At 41.5% G+C, this 20,832-nt stretch overlaps 1 protein-coding gene and 1 long non-coding RNA gene across 2 annotated transcripts; both read right to left on the reverse strand.

Moving 5' to 3' along the window:
* Positions 1–5,747: 5,747 nt before the first annotated feature.
* Positions 5,748–12,225, reverse strand: LOC134503065 (fish-egg lectin-like). The gene is made up of 5 exons (XM_063311684.1): positions 12,152–12,225; positions 11,026–11,079; positions 9,538–9,771; positions 8,338–8,674; positions 5,748–6,299 (listed from the first exon to the last, which is right to left on the reverse strand). The coding sequence occupies exons 2-5, from the start codon at positions 11,075–11,077 to the stop codon at positions 6,155–6,157; spliced, it is 768 nt and encodes a 255-aa protein (XP_063167754.1). The 5' UTR covers positions 11,078–11,079; positions 12,152–12,225; the 3' UTR covers positions 5,748–6,154.
* Positions 12,226–18,682: 6,457 nt separating this feature from the next.
* LOC134503170 (uncharacterized) lies at positions 18,683–20,468 on the reverse strand. Its single transcript, XR_010068508.1, has 2 exons — positions 20,382–20,468; positions 18,683–19,663 (listed from the first exon to the last, which is right to left on the reverse strand). It is a non-coding gene; the product is annotated as an uncharacterized LOC134503170 (long non-coding RNA).
* Positions 20,469–20,832: the final 364 nt, after the last annotated feature.

Consider the following 20,832-nt stretch of genomic DNA (forward strand, 5'->3'; position numbering starts at 1 on the left):
TTTACCTTATGGGAGACCTACAACGCTTACATCATACATAATCTCATATCTTCTTTTGTTTTAGCAAATAGAATGGTTTTGTGCTATTAGAGACGGTTGGTCGCAGTTCTCTCTCAAACCATTGTATCAGAAGCCACAGGAACACTGCTAGTGATACCTTCATATCGTGTGTAAATATCTTGTATCTTGTATTTCAATATCTTGTTTTAAATTATTTTTGAGTACTTTTTAACCTTAACAGATAACCAGGATACAAATATTTTAAGCAAAGAAAGAAATCGCAGTAAAGGGAACAGGCTGGGAATCAGGGATCAGGTGCAAGACCCCAGTCAGCAGCAGTGTCTGCGGAAGGGGGGGGGGTGTCAGAAAAGTTGAGTTGGTGGATGCAACTGAGTAACTGAAGCCTAGTTCATTTTTTATGCGTGTTGCATGAGTCCAGTGAAGTTGGGCGGCCAATAAATTTAAAATAATAACAACAACAACAACAACAACACAAATATTTAAAGGTGGGGAGCCTTAATCACGAAGTTGCAGCCACCCTCTTGGCTATTATAAGCCTCCCCCACCCCCCCACCCCCCACCCCCTGGCTCCCTGCAGCAGATGCTTCTGCCAGTCAGAACTGCAGCATATTGAGATTAGGGTCCCACAGCTGTTTTAAGAACTGAGACCATTTTCATCCATAATTTAAGGGCGAAAAAGGGAAAGAAGGAAAATATGTGATCTGAAATGCCTTTGGGCTCATGATAAAGTCTCTGCCAAAATGACTTCTTTTCTGCTAGTTAGAATCCTGTGCTTTAAGAGTAAGTGAGACGTAAAAAAGAAAGAAATTCAATCAGCAAATCTTTCCTAGTTACCCTATCTCGAAATCAAGCAAACTGGCACTTACTGAATTTCTGCCTGTTCATATAACTGTTACCCTCTTTTTGTGTCTGTGAGCAAAAACGGCAACCCAGAATTACAGGATGCCATATCAAATTTTAACGTTGAGTTAAAAATGAAGGCTAGGACGGATTACGCAGTCCGCAGGTATGAATGCCTACTAGTTTCGCCCTGCAACTGACTATCCCATTCCTCGAGACAGGAAAACAACTATTATTGCTGAAATTCCTGAGCATGATTTAGTCAAAAGCAATACAGATTTTCTTACCTTCTGTTCCACTGACTTTTGTGAAGGAGATGGTGCCACTGTGACTCTGAACTTCCTCCTTCCACTTCCTTGATATAGGAATCAATGGCCATTCCCAGAATACACTCCAGGGAAGATTTAAATCAGACTTGGACATAAATATATCAACCAATGCTTGGGAGTCAATATTCCTAGGCTGTGGACATGACCTTGGTTGTGAAATGTTTGGCCAGTGGGACACCAGTGGTGACTAATAGGAAAAAATGCTAGACTCTTCAGATTCCCATTCAGTTACTCAGAATTTACAACCATCATGGCTAACCCTTGAAGAGACTGTTGCAACTGAAGAGAAGTTGTGTATGGAGTGTCAGAGATAGGATCTGGCAAGTCAAGTATAATGACCAAGCTGCCAACAATTCATTAGAAAACTGCAGTTGTAGGTCTCAAAGCTACACATCATCTCAATCTCTAAATCATTCAAGCAGAACAAACATTCCTATGAGATATATGCCAAGTTAAACAAAGGTATGATAGCCAATTTTGTGTATCTGTGTAAAGGAAGATGGGGGATTTCCATGGACCATGCCCAATTTTGGAATTGTTAGGTCAACACTGGTCATTACCAACCCAAGAGCCAACATTTGTTCATCATTGTCTGTAAGAGGGAAAGTGGAACCAGATGGAGGGAACAGGGTGGAGGAAACAGGGTGGAGGGCACAGAGTGACTAACAAGTTACTTGTAACATAACAAAACAGTTGAGAAAAATTGTGGAAATAAAAGGGAAATAGGAGCAAAAAGGAATAACATAACAAAAAGAGGTTTGGAATTCTTACCGCCAAATCACCTAGAATGGTGGGGAGACAATGGTCCATGGTCTATATGTGGTCTTTTAGACCCCATTTTGGAATTACCAAGTCCTCATTTTGCCCACTTGTTTGATAGATGTCTGTCCCACCTTTCTGCCAGGAACTCAAAGCTGTGTACAATGCACCCCATCCTCCAATTCTGTCTTCCCCAAAGCCACTGATTTTTCATAGAAAAACCACATATTTAACGATTTAAACTTTATGGGGGGGGGGTAGCATTTTTGGAGGGCAGAATTGTTTATGACTTGGATTTTTTTTTAAAGGCATCAGAATCCTTCCTGCAGTGTTATTATTCCACATCCAGGGGGGGAAAAGTGCAATTCTTAGGTCCTGAAAGATTGCACACCATTGTTCTAGGCTGAGCCTGTCAATTTTGAAGTTTAAGAAGAGTATGACTAATAAATCAGATGATAGGAAGTGGCTGCAGAGAAGAAATCCCTGAAGTGAAATTTGAGGCTACTCTGAAGAGCTTTCTTAAAAATACATTTGATGAAGTTGGAAAGTATTTGAAAACACTAGCAAAGAATGTTGGAGGTGAAGATTCACAGAACTTTATGATAGTTTTTAATTTGAAATTGAAACACATTTGAACAGTACAGCTCCAATGAAACATTTATAGAAATCTCTAGGCAAATTAAATTGTTTTCAACTAGTACAAGGTGTATTTGGATGTAGTGCAGTGGTTCTTAAACTGTTTGACCCATTTCCCCCTTTTCCTGGTCGCAATAATGTCGTTGTGCACCACCACCACCCCACCGGCTTTGTTGTTTTACACCTGTGTCTCAGTAGCTGCAGTCCACAATTGGATTCTTGACTCACAAACCTCCAATTACAGATTGCTCCATCACTCCTAGGATATGCCCAAATTATTCCCTTGGGAATAATTACCCCCACTTTAAGAACCACTGGTATAGTGCCTGTCCCAATAATACAGGGTGCCTTAATTTTGGTTTTGTGAGTTGTGTCAGAAGCCAGTGTTAAATAATCCATGGTTTGGCATGATTAAGAATCCATCCTTAACTTTGGACTCAGGGGCTATGTGACAGTGTTGTGACCTCAAATAATAGGTGTGCCAAGGAAGAGTGAGGACATTGTATCCATCTCTGCTCTAAAGTTGGCTTTGATTTGCTCACAATGGTTATATGGAAGAAAATACTTTGATTTTTCTTTCTATTTGTCTTGTCAACCTTTTACATGTTGCCACCATTTCTCAGTATGGTCACAAACAACTTTCTGTAGCCTCAATTTCAAATTTTGTTTATCTCCGCTGAAAATGATTGCAGACATCAGAGATGAGAAAAATGTTGCCTTTGACCCTTGACATTGTTGGGCTAAGTGGCCAAATGAAAGGACAGGGTAAATTGAAAACAGCAACAACAATCTTTTCCTGTGTTTCATACCCAGTCTAGTCTATAATCAATATTAAACTATGTTGGTGATGGCAATAATGGTAAGTCAATTTTACATAAACTAATATAGTTTAGCTATTTCCTACATGTCAAGCCTATCCTACCTGGACTAAAGATACATCTTTCTAAATTAATATTAATATATAAATTAGGGCCAGTTCGAAAGGGACGCGGTGGCGCTGCGGGTTAAACCGCTGAGCTGTCGATCGGAAGGTTGGCGGTTCGAAACCGCGCGGCGGGGTGAGCTCCCGTTGTTAATCCCAGCTCCTGCTCACCTAGCAGTTCGAAAACATGCAAATGTGAGTAGATCAATAGGTACTGCTTCGGCGGGAAGGTAACGGCGTTCCGTGTCGTCATGCTGGCCACATGACCCGGAAGTGTCCTATGGACAACGCCGGCTCCAAGGCTTAGAAACGGAGATGAGCACCGCCCCCTAGAGTCGGACTCGACTGGACTTTACGTCAAGGGAAACCTTTACCTTTACCTTTAGGGCCAGTTCACACCATCATTAGGAGCACAATGGAAAGGAAAAGTTTACTTGAAATTTCTACACAGTGCAGATACTATCTTTTTCCTGCAATGGAAGGCAGGATTCCATTTTTAGGAACAATGTTTTACACTGGTAAGTAATAATAGCAATAATTATAGTAAAAGAATAAGAAGCACCCACTGTGAATTTGCTTATCATGAGCAAAAGAGCAAGCTAGTGAAGGAATTCTTTGCACCACTGTAAATTATAAGACAGGCTTAGTTTTGTTTAGCATGTTTAGCACTCCCAGATTGTGGCTTGTAAATCATGGTTTATGCGTTAGCTCAGCAGTTGTTGAATCTTAACATGTGTAACCTCAGCAGTGGGGTTAACCATGCTTAATCCAACCACTGCTTAGTGCAATACACAAACTCAGAGTGGTGCTCGTGTTTTCCATTGGAAGAAATCCCCAGAACCTGCTGCATTCTCTTTCTTTACTTCTCCATAGAGACAAAAGCCCACCGACTCCGTAGAAGAGTTTTCCAAAAATAATTTACTGATGGGTGTGGGTGGGTGGGTGGGTGGGTAAGATGGCAATCTTATTCAGCATTCAAAGCAGGCTTCTTTCTTTTCTTCCCCGCAGCCAACCACCTGCTGCTTTGCAGAAAAAATTTAAAAAACGGAAGGCGCTAGGAAGCTCTTCCCTTTCTATTAACCTCAAGGGCAAGGGAATTATTCCCTCAACATATTTTGCTATTTACAGATCGATTGTAGGTGTGTTTCTGATCTACCGGAGCTCTCTAAAAAGTAGTGTTTCTAGAGGTGCCATTGCATGAGGCTTTCCCTGAGATTTGCTGTAATGCAGAAAATCCTCCTAGGGTGAAGGGGAAATTACAAATGATAAAGCAATGAGAACTGAGCGGTCTCAGTAGTGCTGAGTGTGAGCGATTAATGAGCTGATCCAATGCAAAACTGAGTGGAAAGGGGAAAGGGATGGAGTATTCTGAAAAAGAGCACTGCTGGCAGTTCCTGCTTCTAATGATTGCTTTTGACTTGGTTAATGTTTAATGGCTCTTTATTGTTTTGTGACTTCTTTTAGCCAGCTTGAGACCCAGAAAAGTAGGAAGCAAAAATGCAATGAATGAAGGAACAAGATTTGGAGATTAAGTCAGCAAGTTGCTGGCCTGAGCACTTTTCCCAGCACTCCTTGTTGCCACTAGAGGATCCTCCATCTCTCTGAATATGCTTCCCCAGCATGTGTCCATTTGGCAAATTGTGAATGTGGAAACAGTGTTGCTAGTCTGAGGAGAGATGAGGAAGACCCCCTATACTTAATCGCAGTTGGAGACACCCAAGTAAAAGCCTCAAATACATTCTCCGGATTGCATGATGCTTCACCACACAAACTGTGAATCCGTGTGAACATTTCCCCTTGAACAACGACAAAGGGAATTGAAGTGGCTATAGACCTCTGCCTTCACTGCGCTTAGGCAGAACCCCAACCCAATCTCCAAAGCCACGTGAGGCCTGGATGCTTGTTAGCTGGTAGCTGTGGCTTATCCATCTTGAGGAATGGCTCAGGTGCAGTAGCCGTATTCATAGCTCAAGAGTCATTATTCTCGTCCCCTGATTTCCTTCTTCCTCCAGCTGATTTCAGAGCTGCAGCATCTTTTTTTCTGTCCAAGGAAATCAGAGTTGATGTAGCTGGTTCAAACATCCCAGCTTTGCCACAGTAGTTTATAAGCCATGATCTAGGGGAAATGTGCAAAACTTTTTCATGGACAGAAAGCAACCTTTGACCTTTGAATGACAGCCAAGGAGGCATATTGCAAAAAAAAAAAACCATATGGGAGAAGGAGAAAAAAGGTTAACTCAAAATTTATTAAACGAAAAGTATTCTTCCTGCAGTTAACAGCATTCCCCTTTGTTAACATCAAAAAAGGACAATTGTTAATTTCAATTCAAACTTTCACTAAGGTTCTGGAACAACAGCCAGGGTTTTCAGATATGATATCTGGCTCCAAAGCCTCCCACACCCTCCCCAGTTTATGGCTTTACATCTCTGGTTTATGTAATAAATCACAACTTAGGACACTGTGTGAATCTAGCTATAAATTCTCCATTAATCCAAATAGATTCATTCTGCTAAAATTGCTGATGCTACTTCTACAAATGCTTGCACAAGAGCTTCACATATGCCCCTGAGCTTAGAGCTGAATTAGAAGAAGGAGTAAATAAGCAGAAGGTCTGCAAGGATGGGAAAAGGCAGCAGATATGCTTTACTATAACTGACAACGCAGAATCTTGTCATCTATGGTGATCAGCCACAAAATATTCAAGTCGTAGGTCAAGCGCTTGGCCTTCTCAGTGATGCCATTAACTCTTGCCCATCTGCTTCCTGTCACTTTGTCTGTTGTGATTCCATCCCTGCAAGAATTAAAATAAACAAGAAGTACTTTAGCAGAGCCATGTGGATTAACCAGTCTCATCAAGTCCATCAGCTCACATATCAAATGGAAGATGGGAAGCCCAGGTCAGGAAATACACCTTCTGACTTGTGTTTTCCAACAACCATTCTTGAGGGTCACACTAGCTGAGTTTACCCACCATGTGGTTTGTTTGAACCCAGCCATTGGGAATTATGCAAGAAACCATGATTAAAACTAACAATGGTTTAATGTGGATACTGAACCCAGCCATCTTCTCTGCTACTGAAGATAATATAAAGTGATCTTGGTTAGTAGCTAGTGATTGTGAGCACGTTGGTGTTTACCAGAAATTGAAACTCTCCATGTTATAAGGAGCAGTGGTATGTTCCTTGCAATGTTTTAAGACCCTTTTTGTTCTAGGTCAGAGGTGAGTCTAAACTGATCTTAATAAACACTGTCAATCAATTTCTTGTGTCCTTGCCTGCAAATAAATGAGTAACACATCAATAACCCTACTCCCTATGGATTTGCTTGGTGTTTTTACAAAGTTTCCGTGGATCATTCTTACAATAATAAAAGAAGGAAAGCATTTTCCTATCCATATTATTTGTGTGGGTGCACCAGGAGATCATAAGTATCATTGGAGGGCAGCTAATTTTTTTCAAAAACACTGTTATCCAGCCTGATTTCAGATCCAGCTGGATCACACCATTTCTGTATAAGACTGGGGAACATTTGTTCAATCATTTTGTCTATGTCAACATGCTGTTCAGAGATGTTTAAACTAAGTTTCCTTGGGAACTAAACAAGGGGAAAAAATCCATTCAGTTCTGTTGATTTCATACAATTCACATCTCTTGGATTCCTGGTGTCCCTTTGAATCTCTGAGCCACCTCTCCCTCCAGAGCAAAGGAAGAAATGATTCAGTGGCACCCTTTGAAACGTGGGCTGGTTTTGCACAACACTCTAGACTAAGGTTGGGACGCGGTGGCGCTGCGGGTTAAACCGCTGAGCTGTCGATCGGAAGGTCGGCGGTTCGAAACCGCGCGGCGGGGTGAGCTCCCGTTGCTCGTCCCAGCTTCTGCACACCAAGCAGTTCGAAAACATGCAAATGTGAGTAGATTAATTGGTACCGCTTCGGCGGGAAGGTAACGGCGTTCCGTGAGTCATGCTGGCCACATGACCCGGAAGTGTCCTATGGACAACGCCGGCTCCAAGGCTTTGAAACGGAGATGAGCACCGCCCCCTAGAGTCGGACACGACTGGACTTTACGTCAAGGGAAACCTTTACCTTTACCTTTACCTAGACTAAGGTTAAGTCATTTAATGTTCAATGTATTCTAGTCACCTAGCCATTGTCCTAGGATATTGTGTGAACATCATCTTAAGCCATACTATAATCCTCGAACTGGTAGAGGTCCTGGAGGAGAACCTCCAGCTTGGTACAGAAATCCCTGACTGATGACTGTCCAGTTTCTGCTTGAACACATTCAGCCAAAGGAAGCCCATTAACTCTCGGGTTCCATTATTGAGTTGCTCAGATAAGTTTTATTTCAGCTTTGTTTGTGTGTGAGAGACAGTCTTGACTCCTGCCAACTCCATGGACCAGTCCACACAGTTTTCTTGGCAACATTTTTAGAAGTGGTTTGCCCTTGCCTTCTTCCTAGAACTGAGAGAGAATGACTGGCCCACGTCACCCTGCTGGCTTCCATGCCTAAGGCAGGACTGGAACTCAGTCTCCCAGCTTCTAATCCAGTGCCTTTAACCCCTGCACCAAACATAGCAGGAGTAGGGTTAACCTTATGCAGCAGCGGGGGACATGGCAGTATTGGCTATGTGGCAGATGGAACCTCAGAGTTCAGTCCCTGCCACTTACATTCATTCATTGTACATTCAGGGTCACACACACATTCAAAAGGGGTTGGACTTGGTCCAATATTTCACTCTCTTGTTTCAACTGTGGTGACCACAGCATCATGTCAACTACATTTTTTTCCTGGAAAAACACTTAAAGGTTCTAATTTAGTAGCCCTTACCTGCGATAAGTATTCCCCGATTTCAGAGCAAAGACACTTCCATCACTCCCAGTAGCAATCATGGAGTAAATGCCAGGGATATGCTCCCAGGTTGTGCCTTCACACCTCTCTGGCTTGACACCATGGCGATAATGCACATCACTGTCACTGCTCACACCCCAACAACCGTTTAAGCCACAGGTGATGGATCCCAGACTTCCTTCCATATTGGTCCAGGTTAAAGGAGAGCCTGCTTTCATTGTGTTTAGCTGAGAACTAGAAATGCAAGAGGCCTGTCCTTCTGAGTTAATGCCAACCACATAGAAAGCTCCTCCAGCATTGATCTGATTAAATGACCCTGAGAAAGAAGAATAACAAAGTCAAAAGGAGAGAAAGTAGTAATTAACCCAAAGTTACACCCAGGGAGAACAATGGCTTCTTTAATCTCTAGTTCCCCCGAAGACAAGCAGAAGGATCCATTTCATAGGCCATATAGGTGTGATATACTAAATTAAAGAGCTCCACATATCCCCTATCCCTGCCACATATCCACTTTGTAGCTTGCATCTTGTTGCTATGTCACCTGATCCCCAAATATCCACCACTTTAGATTTCTGGAAATGAGGATTTATAACTAAGATTTGTTATAGGTTCTAAATAAATCCTGATTTCCAGAAAATCCAATGGTTGCTATTTCAAACTGGGATGACAAAGGAATCACAAACTTAGTTAAAGAACATGAGCAATGGAGTATAACTGGAAATGTGCATGCTTGTTAACTGAATGTACTAGCTTAGTGTGTCCTATAAACTCAATTGTAGACACTCAAGAGCAAACCTAAAGTTGATTGCTCTTACAGTAGATGAATTATGAGGTACAGTATAATAGGGAGCAAGTCATTTTGATATTTAATCTTTCTGGAACTACTAGAAGATGTCAAAGTCTTTCTCCAGGTTCAATAGTTACAGCAGTTCATTCTCGACAGATTCCCCATCCCATCCCCAAGTGTCTACTGCAAAAGAATTTGTTATGAATACAACACTGGAGAATCTGAATCTCATCCAATGTATTACCTGTGGAGATCCAAATTGTACAGGTAACATAGCTATAGCAGCTTTCCAAGCCAGTGGTCTCCACCTATAGAGTCCCAAGCAGAATAACCATACTTTGGCTGAAAAACAGAATTTCACAATTGCTTTCTCTTCACCAATTATATGGTACCTGGTATTCTTTCCAGATTGCCTCCTATCATCCGATAGATCTGGTCATTGTTGTCAACCATCCATATACCACCAACTCCAGAAGTTACATGTTTCATCCCTCCAGCCAGATAGAGCCAGTCTTCTCCATTCATCATGAAAACATTGCCTGTTGGCTCCAGACCAACTACCAATCCATTGCCAGCATGAATCTGTTCCAGGGTTCCAGGGTTAGGGATTTCCGTGCAGACTTGAGCTGGAATCAGTATAGCAAAACTTAATGATTACATGTACCTCTAAGCATCATGGCATTTCATAAGAAATGGATGCCGTTGAGAAATAAGAAGCTAACTTGGAAATCAGTAGTTCTTTTGTCTATTCCTGGTTATTTCTTTCCTACCATCCATCAACGCTGAAAAATTAACTTGTCTTAGGAAAATAGAGCAAACACAAGAAACTGTTTTCTCCTTATAGGCATCATTGCTTCACTCACTCCAGTACTGCCAGTACTGACTAAGCATAACTTTCCAGGGTTTCAAAGAAGGGTTTTTCCAGCCTTTCTTGGTGTTATCAGAGATGGAACTTATATCACTGAACCATGGCCTGAATGAAAGGAATATGTGTTTATTTATGTCTAACGTAATTTTCAGGACACTCCTGTGGCTTAAAAAGATTTCAGAAGTCTCCTTTTCCACTAAGGATTAATTAAAGTTGTAGTTTTGAATATTTACAGTGAAGAAACCATGGCTAGTAAGTTTCATGTATCACATCTGCTATCAAATCCCCAAGTTCCTTGTTTGGATTAACTGACAGGTGTGTGTTAAGTCAATAAAGACAATCTTCTTTCATATTTCCAGGTCAGTTCTGGTCACCTAAGAATTTAAGGTGGGGACAAAACGATACAACTGGCCACTTCCCACTCTGATCTGATCTGCCAACATTTCTGTTGATGCCCTTTCCCAAAGCTCTATTTCCCCTGAGAAGGGAACTGCCTGAAACAGCAGGCCCAAATATTAACTTGTCTGTCTACTTCATGAACTGTGTAGGCATAAAGCTGAAGCCTCACAGCAGCAAATGAATTCTCCAAGAGCCTGGAGTGTTTTCTGAATTACCATCTCTAATGCAAGATGAGAGAAAATTGTTATATAACGGAGAAACATTGTATTGATAGCATTTAATTTATTTCATTTTATTACACCACGTCTAAATATAAAGTTTGTGTCTGGAACAGTCATATTACAGGAGAAGATAACGAATTGTCTGTGTTTACACAAAATGTTAATCCACACTTTACTTAATTGTAGTTTATTAAAGAAACCACAGTCCGTTTGGCACCCAAAATACGCTCAACTACAAACATGGAAAGTACATGTTGGCTTAAAATGTTATATGAGGCTACCCAGGGTTTCATGAATAAATTAGCAGAAGAGGAACAGAAGAAGCATTCTGCTACCCCGACAACCCCAGATAGAAACAGAAGCTGAGATTTCCTCCAGCTCAGCTTAATCACCTTTTAAGAGCACCACATTGGCCAGGAAGATCAGGATCTCCTTCATTACCATGTCTACAGAACAAAACAGAAACAAATAAAATATGAATGCATATTATTTAAATAACATGAATGCATATGAAGACACCAAAACTTTAGAGGTCTGCTGTGCCTTCCTCCTTGAAGTTTTGACTCTCTGTTTCCATCAGCCCCAGCCAACCTGGTCAGTAAGATCATATTATGGAAATGATAACTCAAAACCTATAGAGAGAACACTGATGTAGACTGGATGATGATCCATGGTCTCAAATATGCATATATTTGGGCTCAACAGAGTATTAACATTCCTTAATATTAGGGTTACATATCACACAAAGCTATGATTTGCTAACTCTGTATTTTTTAATGAATTACAATGGCTGCATTCACATGGCACACTGAATCAAAATTATGCAAATCATAGTGTATGAACATAATTATTCTGTTCCTATCTGCCCATTAGATTTGTGGAAGGGGACAATACTTGAAGTTTGATAAAAAGGCAGAATGGTTTAGTTAGTATGTGGCATGCTTTGAAAAAAACCTAGCTCTCAGACCTTTCCCAACATGGAACCCTCTGGATTCATTGGGACTACAGCTCCCAGAATCCTTGGGCATTGGACTCACTGGATGGGGATTCTGGAAGCTGTAGGCCCAACCTATCTGGCTCCCTGTTGGGGTAGGTAAAAGGGAATTGGATCCAAAGAATGATAGAGCTAATGGATAACATTCCATGCCAAGCAGAAATGAAATTGAAGAGAAAAGGGGAATTAGCAAAGAGATGATTACAGACTTTCCTCCCAAAATATGCACTCATTCGTGGGAAATGGGTGGTCCTCCAACCATTGCTAATACTCATAGTGCCAGCCCAAATGGTCAATGAAGACAAGAGCTGAGAATTTTAGTTCTATAACATCTGAATGTCCGCCTCCATTTTAGATGAAGGAAGAGAGTTGATGTTCTCCCTGAACTAACTAGCAGCCCTTACAGACATTGGTGGGGAAAAGTCCGTAAACTAGCTGGAATCCTTGTTGCTGCATGATGAACGATTTGGTCTGGAGGGCCAACTGAAAAGTGACCCAAGATACAATCCAAGATAGTCTCTTACCTTCAACCCTTCACAAAACTGTTCCTGGAGAAGGAGAGGAAAAAAGATGTCCACTCTGTTTTTGAGTCTTAGCTACTCTTTCCCTTTTATAGAAGTTCTGATAACGCCTATTTCTAATGAATTTACAGGGAAGTTCCAGTGGCCCCAAGGGTTGGATTTCTTGGCAGGACAAAGGGAAGAACCAAATGGTCTGCTTTAGGAAGCCAGCAGAAGACACTTGTGCTCTTGGCTTTTCAATAAATGCAAGAAATTGACTTTGGTTATATCCTGGAATGGATACAACTATGTGGAGAGGCGTGTACAGAATTTCAGCTAAGATAGAATACAGATATATTTATCTCTCCCAGAAGAGTTCCAAGGAACTTTTAGAGATCAGGCCATTTTTTTTGCAAAGTTCAGGCCTGTGTGTGTGTTCATATCAATGTGAGATTAAGGTATAATCTCAGAAGGCAATAGGCATCCCCCCCCCTTTTTTTTTCAGGGTTAAACAAAATTGAAACGTTAAATCTGTTTCACTAGCATGAAGACAATCATTATTTTATTCAGACACATGAGTTATGTGCTGTGAGATAAAATGCTACAAGAGACAAGGCCCATCTTTCAACCTGATTTACTCTCCAGGCCTTACTGTCTAGACTCCCATCATCTGGCTGTGCCCCTCCGCTCATATGAGATCCAAGCCTTGCTTTGACTCAGATTGTTATAATGCAAAGGAGGCCCTTCTCACCACATTATATGCTTTTCAATCTGACAACTCATTAGGTTCCTTTCAATCACTCAGAGAGCATAAGATCTATAAAGCTCTTTTCAAATCTAAGAAACAGCAAGACTTGAGAGAGGATTGGGGGAGATTAATTGCAGTAGTTAAGCTCAGGAACTCAGCCTGGTTCTGGCACCTAGTTAACTGCTCTCCTATGAGCAGATGTTCAGGTCCTGTCTGTCAAATACCTACAGATACTTGGAAAAATTATTTTCAGAGCACTTTCCACTTAAAACTACCAAATAACCCAGTGGTGGTCCCCCATTGTGATGTACCTCCAGAACGGCCACCTGTGTCTATAGCTGAGTTAAGGGTCTCATCACACAATTGAAACCTGGGAAAGCTCCTGAAGGCAATTTTCAGAGTTACAAAAGGAAAATAAAGGTTAATGGGCCCCCAGTGCTGGCTGCATTATTTACCTATGTCAACAGCCCAGCACATTTTCCATTGGAGTGGAATGAGGCCATTGTCATCCCTTTCTATACAAATGAAGGAAATAGACTTGACCCTGCCACAGACCTATTCCTTTGCTAAATACAAAAGCAAGCTGTATGCAAAATACCTTGGTTTAAAACTATTGGATTGGGTCCAGTAAAAATATCTTTGCTGAGGAGCAGGCAGGATTTAGAAGGGCCATTCAACCTCGGACCATTGTTTGGCCCTGCACCATTTAGCTGAAAAATGCATGGATTTCGAATCAGCTTTTGATCTGATTCCAAGGAACAAATATGGGAAAAACTGTTGGCAGATTGCTGGGAAAGCCTTTAGCCCAGGAGAGATCAGAAAAGTCACACACACCAGGCATATCTATAAAAATAATGTATTTACAGAAAGCAAAAACAAAAGCAAAACATATTTAAAGGACTTAGCTCTCATTGAGAGCTACCTGGCTTGCTACATGCCGGCAGACAAGGGAAAGAGGAACTGAAACAAGTCCGGGCAGGTTCCTCCCCCCAGGCGATTTGCATGAAGCACGTGAAAGGAGACAATCAAATACAACCTCTTCACCCGGCCAAAATTATTAGGTACAATAGCAGTCTTAATCGTTAGTAGGAAAACATCAACAAAAACTACAGGTGTCATGAGTACTGATGGCGAGCAGGAAGGGGCCTCTATCCCGGGGGGGGGGGGAAACACATGTGTAGTACTGAGGAGTTGAGCAGCCATTCAAAGAGACACAGATCAGACCCACTTTAACTTTTGGGGTTTACCTGTCTGGGTTTTTCCCACGCTTCTTCAGTTTGTTAGGATTCTGTCTTGTGTAGCAGTAATAAACACTAGAGACCTACTCCTCGTCTCAGCGTGATTCCTGACTGTTAGGACACAGGGATCCTCAATGGATAATAGATTATTCCTTCTTATCCAGTCTCTTCAGTCTATCACCTCATTGAGACCAGAAGTTCCCCCTTGAGGCATCTTTCTGGAGCTGTCACCACCCAAAGAGGGGTAAGGCAGGGGTGCAGTCTAACCTGCCTACTTTGCTATCGTATATCAATTCAGTTACTTAGGCTCTCGCATCTTCTGTTCATCATTTTCCAATGTTAGCAGATTGTGCAATTCCAGCTTTGCTATACGTAGACAACATAGTAATTTCTGTGTCTCCCAGGTGGGAATGAGAAGGGCACTGAGGTCACCGGCTTCCTTTTGCCTAAAAGGACAAATTGTAATTAGTTATCAAAAAACTGAAGTGTTAGTTTTTGCATGATATAACTATGGGATGCAAATAGAGCAAACTTCCCAATAGTGCAGTGGTGTACTTTAAATATCTTGGGATGCAGTCCCAGTCTTGGAACTTGGCACACATTTCTCTTATTGGGTCAGTGTTTCTCTACGTAGCTTTTCTTGAGATTTTTCCATTCAGAGGTGACACATTTTATTCCTGCAGCTTGCAAGGTCTTTCTTGGTGTGATTGTTTCTCAGCATTTTTATGGTATTCAGATTTGTACTGTTACAAAATTTAATGCCCTAGAAGTTGTCCAGTTCAAGTTTATAACAGCTGTCCTTGTGGCTCCAAGACGCATCAAGAGTGCTGCCTTGCAGATAGAGGCAGAATTACCTTCCACCGGTGCCAGAACCTGGTAATATCTCATTAACTTCTGGTTAAAATAATTTTTTCCCTGTGGGCCTGGCCCTAGTAGTTCTCAGAGGTCATTTTAAATCAACCTGGCTAAGAAGAGCTAATAGCAAATTCTAGTCTTTGATCTCTCTTTACATCCATCTACAGAAGTGCTTATGCCCACATGGGGGTAGCCCTGCAGAGTTCCTCCTCTGTTGCTCTCTTTACAAGGAATCTCAGATGCCATTCATCCATCCCATTTTAAAGAAGTACCCTGGCAGAGAGCACAATGCTTATTTGTCATCTCTTCTATCCAACCAGGACTCTGACGTATCTCCCTAGGATGCCCAGTTCTGTCCCTCTATTTCTTCTATTCATCCACCTACAACTGAAAATTAATGCTAATCTTCTCTCATTTGTACAGGTAGTCCTCACTTAACAACCATTTGTTTAGTGATGGTTTGGACTTACGAGGGTGCTAGAAAAACCGGCTTACAACCGGTCCTCACACTTATGACCATTGCCACTTCCCCGTGGTCACGTAATCACGATTTGGGCGTTTGGCAACCAGTTCACATTTATGACTGTAACAGAGTCCTGTGGTCACGGGATTGCCATTTTTGACTTTCCCAGCTGGCTTCTGGCAAGCAAAATCACTCTGCACACTTACGTAGTACATATCCCATTATGTTCATACTTGCTTTAAGTGAGCAGGTATGAGTCATGCCACCACTGTTTTTTCCACTTGCCTCCTTAATTTCTTAAAGTGACAAAGGGAAGCAAATCATGATTGCTTCTCACATATTTCACTGCCATTGATTTATATTAATCCAAATTCAGTTGGCCCCAGGTAGAATCCATGAGGATTTCAAAACGATCACTTGTATAATAACACAAGTACATTATCCGTGTCATCTCTGCAATGATGTCACGACGCATGCAGTGTCACTTGCCCCCTCTGCAGATAGCCATGATCATGCCAACCCCTCCCCCCACTTTTACAAAGAGTAGGCCCCTACCCATACCAAGGTCAAATGCAGCCTGTAGAAAAAATTGTTCCACTTTGCCCTAAATCAGTGCAAAGCATGATACAGAAACCTTATTAAGGAACCACATGTTAAGGAACTGCTGTGCAGAAGACATATGTGGTTTCCCAACTTGTTTTGAATTATGGCCCCTCATCTTGCCATCACCCAAACCATTCTTTCCCTCGAACAGACATTCTCCCCCTCTGGATTTCAAACTTCCCTCACTGCTGAGTTTTAATGCTCCGCACCACTGTCTGCCCATCCCTGAGTGATCAGAAAACTCTACTCCGTTAAATTTGCTGTCCCTGCTGTCAGAAGACCATATTCCAAAACACAACTTATCAGCCAGGTTCTTGTTGCATCAGCCAGTCTTGCAAGCTACTTTCCCAAGAAAAGGAAAGCCAGAACAGGCCTGTCTTTGTGTATTGCTTAACAATTCCCATGGAACTGTCTGATAACAAAACTGTCACTGGGCAAAACCTCACTTAGATGCATAGCCCAGTAAGGAGCCTTCCTTAGATAATAATTCAAATCTAAGCCCTTAGGGAATTGCCCTTAATCAAGCCAGGAGTTCCAAGGAAACGTACATTGGGCAGATCCCCGATATGCCTGCCCTGAAGTTGTTTGTCACGGTTATCTCTGCATGAGGACCTTGCAGAGAGTGTTTTCATGGTAACTCCACAGAAGCTTGGAGTAATTGTCCTTTTATTAAATTGTCCAAGAGATTTCAGTCCTCTTACAGATGATTGTGGGAAGGAAGAAGAGGGAGGAAGCATAGTGACTAGGTGTGAGTTTGAGGAGAAGGGAGAAGAGAGAGAATGGAAGTGACATAGGAAAAGTATTTCAGTTCCATTGCAAATGGGAGAGAGGAGGAGAGAAACTGGAACCAGTTGTTGGAACTGGTTGCTGCCTAAATTAGATAATACCCCCATTCATGACGCCTAGTGGTAAAGAATGTAGTGAAGGACAACAAGGAACAGTTAAGATTAAGAGAGACAGTGGAAATGCAAGGTGATTTCGATAGAATTCAACAGTTGTTCTGGAAATGGGCAAAGAAATCTAAAACCAGGAGTCTCCAACAGAGTGAATGGGATTAAAAGCAAATGTGATTAAAGAATTTCAGAACATGATTAAAGAAAGTGAGATCATGCTGGAGTATTTTAGAGATTTGTATGGGAATGATGGTGATATCCCCAAAACAGAGTTACAGTAAATGCTATAAATGTTAGTGTCCAAAAAAAAAAATGATAGAGAAAATCATAAATGCTGTGATAATGTGGAAAGCTGCTAAACATGCAAGTGTAGATGGTGTAAGTGCAGAAATGTTAAAATATGGATGTGGTTCACTTCTGGAGTAGCTATGCAGCTTTGGCCAACTGTGTTTGGTTAACTCAGTTTTGGAATTTATATTTATATTTATATTTATATTTATATTTATATTTATATTTATATTTATATTTATATTTATTTACTATCCCACCTTTATTATTTTTACAAATAACTCAAGGCGGCGAACATACCAAATACTCCTTCCTCCTCCTATTTTCCCCACAACAACCCTGTGAGGTGGGTTGGGCTGAGAGAGAGGGACTGGCCGAAGGTCACCCAGCCGGCTTTCAGGCCTAAGGCGGGACTAGAACTCTCATACCATGCCTGATTGGCTCTTGGGCTGAGAGAGAGGGACTGGCCCAAGGTCATTATACAAACTCAGCCTATATTGATCAATCAATATGCACATACACACACAAACAGAGGCACCAGCATCTAAAACTGTATTTTATGCCCACTGCCTTTTACCAAACAGGTCTTCTAACAGTGCCCTATTCCTCCTATGAGTCCTCTGTGATAATTTTTTTATTCTAAATCATTTCTTCTTTTATAGAAATTGTATTCTTAGTCATTTTTTCAGGATCATAGCATTTAGTGTTGCTAAATAGAGTATTATTAGAGTATTACTCAGAGGCATGCACCCAGTGTTTGGGGAAATGGAGGGGTAAAAGAAGCAGTCGGAGTAAAATTGAGACAAAGGAGATTATTTATAGATCATGGTCATTTCCAAACCAGTGGCTAAGCATGGCTCAGGATTATTGTCCCGATGACTTTGGTCAAATTATAGGAAACATAATTAATGATCTCCAGCTCAGCTGATTTACAGTGACATGGGGATTTATAATTTGTAGCTATTTTGAGGTTAGTGTGATCAAATGTTGAAGCATTTTCCTGTGTATGAGCAGTATTTATTGCTGAAGAAAAGATGGAAAACAACAACGTTTTATCTAATCCAACTTTATTACATTTTGAAATAAGGACAATATCTTACTTGCTCCTCCTTCATATTTGCACCAGTTAAATCTCTGAATGAATTACAGCATCCTTGGTGGGAATGCATGTGTATCAGGGAGGACACAGAGATACCATAAGTCGTATTTGGTGAATGACGTGTGCTGCACAAACAAGCCATTTTAAATATTAAACAAAAGTGAAGTTGCAATTTCAGGTGGAACTTTGGGTAGGAGAGGGCATGGGGAGGTATGGGTGATTTGACGTCAGTCCTGCATTGCCTAACCTACTTTATTATTTTCTAGTATGGTGGATAAATGCTTTCCCATCAATCATTGCTGATGTTAGAATTAAGTATAACTTGGATCAGCCTCACTATGCCCAGGCTAAGCTTACATGCAGTTGGGTAGTTTGTTGTCCAGCATATTTATTGAGACAAGCCATCATGATAAGCCATGGTCTGAGTTCACACAACATACTTAACTGGTTTACTGAATTAATTCATTTTCTATATTTGCACAATATACCCAATCATAAGCAAATGCATTCTGCAGCTAAATGTATAGTGGTCAACAGTAAGGAAGATGACCTTGACAGAGATATGCAGGAACTGTTACCTAGGCAAAAGGGGCTGAAACATTTTTTAAGTCCAGAGCAGCAAGATTACATTCTGAAGTGCCTCAGGTAGATGCCTCTGAACTAGAAGAAAGAGGAGGATGTACAGCACAATCAGACTTGCCAGATTCTTCCATTATAGCTGATTTCAATAATACTCGTTTTAGCTTTCCTGCGGAGTTGATTTCCTGGTCTGATCTGTCTAGTGGGGCTGGCAGTAGTTCCTCCAGAGTACAGAAATTAATCAAGTTCTCCATTCCACTGAAAGTCTTATTAATGCGTTTAGGGATTCTGAAATTTCACTCTTGCAGGAAGTTCAGGGTCACTTTCAAAGAGAAGTTTAGACTCTGAGTCATCCAAGAATGTGGTTTCCTGTAAGCAAGTGTCTGAGCATATGCTACACACAATGTTGGGCTTCCATTTTGCTTTGCTATAGTCTGTTCAGACCAGATCTCAAGCACAGATGGAACAGTCTGCAGGGCAATTTAAAGGAGTTAGTAATCTTCCACCTCCCAGGACCTGAGAACTTCATCAAAATTATTTGTGTTTTTTCCACTGGACAGCTTCATGTCATCCAAATGGTCCCTGTTGAAGTTTCCACATGGGGCACATAGCTTTCCTCTGAGGGTCTCCTTGGCTCTCATTGTCACTGTCCCATCAGGATGGAGATAAACCTGCACTTGAGAACCCTGGTCAATAACAATTGTGTCTTGAATTCTCCTCATGGACACGGAGGTTTTCTTGTACGGCAGCATTACTCTATGACCATTTACCTGGAAAACATGATTGAGGTAGGACAAAAGTTAGCAACCTGAAAACTTCACTGTATTCATTTTAAATGTTTGTTTTCTTTCTTTGGTCTACTGAGGTAGTCCTCAGCCTAGTTTCAAAATCCTCTGCAAGAGATCAGATGTCTGCAGACAGCAGCTACGTAGAAAGAAAAGAAGATGTTGGGATAAAGATAATAGGTATCTCACCATTTCGGTAGAGTTACCAGAAAGTCTGCATAGTTTTATCATCAGGAGTCAACTCATCTGAAGGATCCCATTAGCTTATAGCTGCTGTTGCTGGCCCACATTGCCCAGTTTTGGAAGCTAAGCAGTGGCAAGCTTGCTTAGTAATTGACTGGGGGTTTCTCAGAGAATCCTATGGCTGCACCTTGACTGAGAAGTCAAAAAAATCCCTGAAGATAGCAGTGGCAAAATTTTCTTGTACAAGAGAGAGGTGTCCATCAACTCAGCCAGAATCCAGCTTGACTCAAGGGAGACTTTACTTTAATTCAGTTATTTATTACCAAATTTAAAAATCAATTTTATGATTAAAATGTAAAAGTTAAAGGTAAAGTATGAATTGTCCTAATCAGCTAGCCAATCCCCTTTACATTCTCTAGCCAGAATACCTGAAGGACTATTCTAGGGGTGGGGGGTGGGGACCCTGTAAAGAATGTATGCTGAATGCTATTAAGTTGATTTGCTCTTGACTTCCACTTACCCATATCCTTTCTTGGTTTTTAATCAGGATGGATCCATCTGGGAAGTAAAAGTAGATAGACTTTCCAGGTACCACGCCAACCTGACGGTCCTTGTCAATGCTCACTAATAGCCTGAACCAGGAGAAGGCGTCCTGGTCGCAAAGAGAGGCCATTTCATAGACTCCACCACAGGAGTATCTTCCTGAGGCACCATCAAAAGAAATGATCTGGGCTTGGGCTGTGAGTTTGCACTGCGCTTCCAGCTTCACACAGCTACGCACCCCATCCTGAAGGGCACAGCTCTCCCCAGTCCGGCAGCTGCTCTCATTACACTTCAGCTGGCCTGCTGTCTTGCAGATGCATTTTTCTGTGCAGCCCTCTGAGTAGATCTGCTCGCCAGTCTGTTGGGCACAGTCCCAGAGTTTATTATAATGAGAAAGGAAACACATTTCCTCCCCGGCCCTTCTTCCA

Source organism: Candoia aspera, chromosome 10 (genome assembly GCF_035149785.1).
Source record: "Candoia aspera isolate rCanAsp1 chromosome 10, rCanAsp1.hap2, whole genome shotgun sequence".
Classification (NCBI taxonomy): Eukaryota; Metazoa; Chordata; class Lepidosauria; order Squamata; family Boidae; genus Candoia; species Candoia aspera.